At 42.9% G+C, this 8,135-nt stretch overlaps 1 protein-coding gene across 3 annotated transcripts in view; it reads right to left on the bottom strand.

The window, feature by feature from the left end:
• Positions 1 to 4,089: 4,089 nt before the first annotated feature.
• Ctxn3 (cortexin 3) overlaps positions 4,090 to 8,135 on the bottom strand; it is a 10,641-nt gene continuing 6,595 nt past the window's right edge. For all 3 annotated transcript variants that reach the window (XM_029547181.1, XM_029547183.1, XM_029547182.1), the window contains one exon: positions 4,090 to 5,203. In XM_029547181.1, coding sequence (XP_029403041.1) covers positions 4,860 to 5,102 — 243 coding nt within the window. In that variant the 5' untranslated portion in view covers positions 5,103 to 5,203 and the 3' untranslated portion in view covers positions 4,090 to 4,859. The remainder of the gene's footprint in view (positions 5,204 to 8,135) is intronic.

Raw genomic sequence — 8,135 nt, 5'->3', positions numbered from 1 at the left:
GAACAAAGTACCCTTGTACTCTCCATGTTGAAGAAGGATCCCCCCTTCCCAGTGGAAGCGTAAGACCCCAGATAGTCCTGAATCCTCCATCTACTGAAGTTTTCCCTCTGTTTCTATGTTTGCGATAAAGCCTTCCATTAAAGGCTCAACAACGACAGAATAACTATAACAACGTGTGACTTTTTAAAAATGATGTGAATGTTATCTCTCAGTTTATTCCTGGAATTTTCCATTTAATATTTTCAAACTGTAGTTGATCTCTAGCCACTCCACGGCTGAGAGCAAACTTCAGCTGAGATGGCAGGGGAGGGAGCGCTGTAGCAAAGAAGAAAGGCAAAACAGAAAAAGGATAAACTCTGCCTTCAGACGCCAGCTACTTCTCGAATGGCAAGTCTTCTGAGTCTCTGGGTCTCCAGAGCACACAGGTTTCCCTTTGATGACCCAAGGACAGGGCAGTATCCAGTCGCTGTGAACACCATTGGAGGCTTCCTTGTCTGCAGTGCCCCTTCAGCTAAGAAAAACAGCTCAGAAGTCTGGTTAGATTAAAGGAAGCTTGAAGCCTTTCCCTGGATTGATGAGCCTGTATTTCGAGAACAAATCTTTGCTAAAAGATCTCTTGCAATCTTACCGGAAACAATTCTGACATATAAGCCGAGACTTCAGGATATTTAAAAATAATCCATCAGCACAGGGACTTCTTTTTTTTTTTTTTTTTTTTCCAAAACAAGTGTTTCCGTGCTGCAGAAAGAGACTAAAATTGTAACCTTTGGGTCAGTCAGCAAATGGATATCTCCAGGCCTGGATTTATTAGCTGGTCCCTTTGTTTGGCTTGCCCTGGATGACACAGAGACAAAATGATGTGATACTAAGAGATGAAGACTGACCGAATCAGATGTGTGAGCAAAACTGAAAGAAGAGACACAGGAGATAAGAATGCATTTTATGTCCTATGCTTACAGTCCTGCCATATGACCCATTCCTCTGACTGTTTGTGTGTAAAGTGAGACACCCAGCATGGGCAACAGCCACCTTTCTTTGTGGTTCTGGAATCTGCCAAGAACCCTTGAAAATTTGCTTCCCTCAAAACAGGAATAAGCTGGGCACCCTGGGGTTGACAATAGGGCTTGGGAGAGAAGGGGTATTGCCCTTGAAAATGCTCTAAATGAGGGCCCTCTTTCTCTAGGCAGTGTTTAGAGAACCATCAGTCTGTATACTGTGAAAGCCTGTGAGGGGATCTCAGAGGACTTTGTGGGCCTTTAGGATGTGGCATGAGTATCCATTTGAATCAGGAAGCAGGAACACCTTTCTCCACGACAATAAATCCAGCAGAGCACTCTAATACTAAAGCAAACATGCCAACAACAGTAAAAAGCTCCCTGGAACGGGACTCAGACTATTTGGGTCCTGATTCTTCCAGTCAAAGCCAACTGTAGGAGAGGAAGGACGGCTGTCTGTAGAGTGGACTTTGCCTGGAAATGTCATTTCTCTTTTCTCAGAAACAAGATGTTCAGATGAAGCTTAGGGGATTATTTTTTGTTTCAGGCTGATAACCCCCTTCAGGCACAGGCCAGTTTGACCCTGGATTGTGTGTGCTCAGTGCTTTGAGCACCATTTCTGGAAACCTTCATTATAAATCAATAAATAAGACATCCACCTCAGACTTTACCCAGTGCTTTGGGGCTTAGAGCTCTTCTCAAAAAGGATTCAGGTTTCTATATTTTTTTACATGCCAATTCTGAAAATGGACATCTTGAAACTGCAAAGCTCATGTTTTAATTTTTGTTTGGTGAATTTTTTTTTCAGCATAGCAAATGCATCAATGTACATATAGTCTGAAAGCATTTGCTTATCACACTGTGCATCGAGGACAATAAAAAAGGAACTTGAATAGATTTATGTTTTTTCTACATATTTAAGTATCTGTAGGATCTGGAATCTGCCCCCTGAAATTGTATATCTGACCTCCACTTTAACCCTGGAAAACAGAATTGCTCATGCTTATAAATCTAACAACAAGGAGTTGAATTCATCTCCTCCACACCTCAGCTTGAAATGTTTTGTGCCTGTTTATACTTTAAGAGGTTTCTTGCAATAAGGGATGTTGATGTAAAAACTTGGGGGTGTCTTGAAGGACATAAACCAGGGACTTGTAATTTAGAGCTCAGACTACAAATGATATCACTATGTTTTTCTGAATCAAAAAAGCAGATCTAGAGTGAGTGACCTTGGTAAAGATTTTTTTTTCCCATCCAGAGATGCAGATCTACGTGTTAAAGGTCAGCTGAACTCATTACAAATATCTCGTAAGATAGGCAGTGCTTCCCCACACACACTCCTGCAAGGAGAAAGGCAGGAGAGGGAGGGCTTACCTGACATTTTGAAAATGTGCTTCTCACCCCAAGGAGCCAAGAGTAATTATGAGTGAGCATGTCTCAGAGGGGATCGATTTACTCTGAAGAGCCCAAAGCTTTCTTTTTATCACTTGTTATGGTATTCTTGCTCTGAACAGAGGATAGAGGTGGGGAGACAGTGAAGGGAGGAGAATAAAAAGTTATAATCTGGGAAAATAGTGTGAAGAAGAAAAGGAGAACGGCTTGGACAGGCCTGGGGAGCCCCAGTGAGCTTACAGCCAATGTCTGGGCTCAAAGACATCAAAGAGGATGGATGGATATTCCTCTCTCATTCCCTTATAGAAACTGAATTTGAGGTTGCCCCAAGGAAGGGGGCAGAAGCTGGAACTACTACCAAGGTTCTTTGCATCATTTCCTTCTCATGGATCTACAGTGACTCCCACTATCACCAGGGTGCCGCCCAGCCCCACCTCTGTCCTTCATGGGGACAGCAACCTCTCTCCACTGTCTACTCCAGCCAGGCTACCCCATCCCAAACATTCACACTCACACCATCATCTCCTTATTCCACAGCCTGCTCTCCTCCCCTTGGATACATCAATGACACCTCTGTCCTCAAAGGTCAGGTTCTAGATTCTGTCATGATAATAACATACTGCATAAGGCTTTGTACCACGAGCTCAGATATGAATTACTACATGGGAGCAATTGTCTCTTGGGACGTTGTCTTCACTGATGGGTTCAGATCACAGCCATCATTACCCATGTTTTATCTCCTGGATCGTTGCTCCTCAACTCGCATCTATAGAACCAAGCCTGAGGATGGAAGACCGCAGTATACTCCGAGGAGAAACTGAGGAGCTAGGAGAGTCTCCGGTGGGATTCTGAGAGTTACCTTTCATTTAATTTTTTTAGGAGAGGGTATCATGGAGTCCAGGCTGGCCTCACACTTACCATGTACCTGAGACTGCTATTTCTTTGTATATTCTTCCATATCATTTGACAGATTCTTATCATGGTCTTATGGGACATTTATAATGGAAATCAGAATATATATTAAGCTCCACAGATGATTCTGAGATGGCATTTCAACCATGGGTCACAGACGTCTTCCACTTAACTCTCTCTCCAGCGTTGTGACATCTTCATGCTTGCATATTGAGAGTATTCATCCCCTTCCCTTGTACCCCTGCCCCTCCTTCCTTTTTCCTACATCCCCCTATAGAACAGGCTACATCTGTACTGAACAGTCCATATGAACCTTTCCTACATCCCCCTATAGAACAGNCTACATCTGTACTGAACAGTCCATATGAACCTTTCCTACATCCCCCTATAGAACAGNCTACATCTGTACTGAACAGTCCATATGAACCTTTCCTACATCCCCCTATAGAACAGNCTACATCTGTACTGAACAGTCCATATGAACCTTTCCTACATCCCCCTATAGAACAGNCTACATCTGTACTGAACAGTCCATATGAACCTTTCCTACATCCCCCTATAGAACAGGCTACATCTGTACTGAACAGTCCATGTGAACCTTTCCTACATCCCCCTTTAGAACAGGCTACATCTATGCTGGACAGTCCATAGGCTCCTTTCATGAAAGGGGAGGGAATGTGATGACCTCCCCTGTTCTCTTTTGTCTTTTGGGAAAATGTTACCCATGCAGTACCACATACCATTACTATCACTTTATCTCAGTAAAATAAGAGGACATATTACTGCATCTTGAGATTTTTTTTTATTTGGTAACTCTATGCACATAAAAATGCATACTCCTCTTACAGCCAAAGTCTTTTTGATAAGCAATCATCTTTCTTTTAAAACATAACTATGAAGTTGTGCTTGTAACCCATAAGTTCCATCAGAAATGTAAGTATAGTAGATTCAAATTATACATCAGTGCATTTAGATGTGTTAGCTATAGGAATACATAGATTGGATTAGGACTGGTAGTGAAAATGATAGCATTCCCATCCAGAGTTACCAGGTAAATAACTATTTTTCCTAAGCCTACCACTGCTTCCTAGTGCTTTGCAAGAAATAAGTAGCCCCTTGATGTCGTCTCTACGCAGGCTTCCTCACTCTGCCCAGGACCTAAATGTGCACAAAGCACAAAGAAAAATTGAGAGAATATGACTGGTCCTCAGACTCATACCTGATCTTCTCTAATTATTCATTATCCATTCTGAGCAGCGAGTGCTTCATTTGACAGCGACATCTACGCAAATGTTGGTGCACTTGGTTTTACAATATCTTCAACAACATTCATTAGACACGAATGTTTGCACCTTCCTACTTGGGGTCTGGTAATATAAACTTTCCATTATCCTTAAATAAGACACCTTTAACACAATAGCAGGTATATGAAATAAGGAGTTGTTGTCCTAGGGCCAGTCATGGTTAAAGTTGGATTTGTTAAGAACATGACCAAAGAGGAAGCTTTGTTCAGACATAAAGTGCTTTGCCTCCTTGGGAGGGCAGCCTACTGTGTCCCCACTAAGCAAGGGCATGGTCAAACTGCCCTTTCTCCAGACCTTCAAGCCCGTCAGCCCAGGTTGAAGTTGGCATGCTCCGATATGGGTCTAGAAGAATCCGGAAGCACCTGACGATAAGGATGCCCAAAAAGATGAACAACAGAATCACAAAGACGAATGTTGTTTTCTGTTCCAGAGACATGCTATCATCTGATCCGTTCCCAAGGGGGACCAGGGGTGAAGGAACAGGCTGTCCTCCATCCATCGTCCAGGGAATCCAGAGCACAGTGTCTTCTGGCTCCCCTTTCTTCCATCATCAGTTTGCAGAGACCATGGTGGCTGCTCCCTGGAGGGGCTGAGTTTTATCTTCAGGAAGAAAGGAAAGAAGAGGAAGCAGCTATCAGAATGGGACCCGGTTTTTCTAGAATCACAGCACGTTTCTCAGATGCAGTCTATGGGCCAACTTCTCTTTAAACTAGAGAGGCTTAATTCTGTATAACTACAGAGAATAATCTATCCCCTTTGTACAAGATGACCAGATTGTCCTTAGAATGGCCAACTGGGACCAGAAGGGATGGGCAAGAAATTCAAGTACAACACAGAAGATACGAAGTAGCAAAACAACATTGGCTTCAAAGAGTGCTCTTAATATACAACCTCTCGGTCCAGGACTCCTCCTACTCCATCCAACAATGTAACTCTCGCATCACTATAATAATGTGGCCAATCAAAGTTGAGCAGCATCTATGTGCCAGCACTGTGATATACTTGACATCCAAGAGTCATAAAAGCAGAAACCTCTACAACTCTGGTGAGGGGAAACTAAGACCGAAAAGGGGGGAGGTATTTAATATAGAAACTGGCAGGAAAGCTTTGGACTCTTGGGCTCTGGAGTCCGGTTTCCTCTTTGCTGCTAAATAAATGTGAGACCTTAGAGAGGTCAAGGTGTTTTATGTATTCAGAATTGTCTGCATATCTCTTGGTACTGAGATAAAGATGAATGTCTGAAAAGCATCTGAAAAGTGTACAAAGAGGAAGAAAAGATAAGAAAATATTGCTTCACTTCAGACAGGACTGAAGGAGAGTCTGCTTTCCCGCTGCCTGAGCAGAGGGGAAGGCACCATAGACTCCTAAACCTTCCAGGAAGTTTATTGTCTTTTCTCTTCAAAAACAAAGCCCAGGTTCAGTTCTCCATCCAGGGAAGAACCTGAATTGAGCAAGGGGGAATGAATTTGACCAACTATAGCTAAAAGAAGAGTCACTTCCTTAACATCATTACAGAGCGAGAGAGACAGAGACAGACAGACAGAGAGAGAGAGAGAGACAGACAGACAGAGAGACAGAGAGAGACAGAGAGACAGAGAGAGAGACAGAGACAGAGACAGAGACAGAGAGACAGAGAGTCAGAGAGACAGAGAGTCAGAGAGACAGAGACAGACTTTTTTACATTTTAGAGCTGTATTTTACATTTTAGTGTTAAAAATGAGACATTTAGATATTGCTATTTGCTCTTAAAGGCAAATACTAGAATATACAAAGGTTATTACAATCTTCAGGTACTGTGTTAAGTCAGTTTACATTTTTTTTTAAAGAAAAGCATATGTGATGCATCAGAGTCACTGGCTATAGAAATTAACATGACTCCAGAAAACCTATGCTCGATGGAAGTAAGCAACTGAATACAAAGAGAAATCATAGCCTAACATCACCACAGGCCTCCTTCAGTTAACTTCAGAACATCACCTTTAGTACACCGTTAGTCATCTGAATAACAGAGTTCATGTAGCTTGACACATCAACAAATATAAAATAAAATCCCCATTCAAACACCCAAGTTTAACAAAGGAGAGAACTGCCAGCATCCAGGAGGATGGAGTTTGAGGGTGTTGGATCTTTGGTAGCTCAACCACTTTAATTTTATTTTTTTTCCTGGAGGTTGGAATACTTGTCTCATTTATGATTCATGGTCCTTTTGAAGCAAGGCTGAGATAAAAGTTAACTGTATTTTTAAAACAAATAAGCCCTTTAGAAATACAGGAGAGGGTGATAGATTGGGTTTGCCTGAATTTGCTTATTTTTAAAGCATCCTCCAGCTATGGGTGTTAAATGTTCACCGGGCCTCGAGAAGAGGACGGGAGAGCAGCTAGAGCCTCCATTGCCATTTCCTTCTCATAACAGACCAGGGACATCTGCAGCCACTGAAAATATCCACATTAGACTTAATCACTCCAAATATAAAATTATCCAAGGGCAGGGATGAGGGAGAGCCACCTGACGGTGGGCAAGCACACTTCACTGCTGGCACTTTCTCGCTTGTCTTTTCTTGTCCCATGGGCTCCACTCCGTGTGGCCCTTGCTCTCCTCACTCTTCCCTAGAATCCCAATCCGTGTCTCCCTCTCCTCTGGCCCAAAGGAGTCAGAGTCTTTTCTTTTCTCAACAGAGCTCAGTAGGCGTTTCTAGATTTTTTTTTAAAAAAATGAAAACAATGTACAACCCCCAAATTAGATGTAGGAAGAGAAGAGATAACTAATTATATACATTTACAAAGTTAAGGCTATCTGGGATCTGTGAAGTCAAATCAATCAAGGGGGACCAGAGAGAGAACCCATAAGCCTGGAAGACGAACCCCATGCTACAAGACAGCTGAGCAGACCAGCAAAGCCTTCTTTAGGTCCCCCCTCCTTTCCCTACTGCTGGTGTCTGAGCAATGGGAGCTGTCTTGACACCGGATCCATTTTTGTTGACCTTCTCCAAACAGGGCAAATGACAATCAGTTTTCCCTGGATCAGTGTTTCATAGTTCTTAGGCTCGACCCATAACTCAGGACCATGAGCAGGTATACTGTTCATTCAGTGTCTGCAGCAATGAGACGCCCCAGGGGAATGCCTAGGATGTAGCCTCATCCCTCATCAGATTGCCTACCCTCACCCCTTTCAGTCTCCTCATAAGAGACCCTGGTGCTTCACTTCTCCCCAACCTAACTATTACAATGGCTTAATAATCAGTTGTAATTTGTAATTTTACTACACTTTGCTGGTTACAAGACAAAATGCAGTCAAAGATGTAGTTCAGTGGCAGATAGCCTAGTAAATGTCAGGCCCTGTTCCAACCCCTAGTAACCCATCTCTTGAAGACAGAGGGTGGTGAGCTGGAAGGAAGGAGGGAAAGAAAGAAGGAAAAGAAAGGAAAGAACAAATGCATGGAGAAACAAAGGAGCAAAGGAAAGGAAGAAGGGAGGAAAGAGTAGGAAGGATAAAGGGAAGGGGAAGGAAGGAAGGAAGGAAGGAAGGAAGGAAG

This window comes from Mus pahari, chromosome 15 (genome assembly GCF_900095145.1).
Source record: "Mus pahari chromosome 15, PAHARI_EIJ_v1.1, whole genome shotgun sequence".
In the NCBI taxonomy this organism is placed as follows: Eukaryota; Metazoa; Chordata; class Mammalia; order Rodentia; family Muridae; genus Mus; species Mus pahari.
Note: the sequence above shows the minus strand (reverse complement) of the source record. Positions and strands in the feature narration are given on the sequence as shown.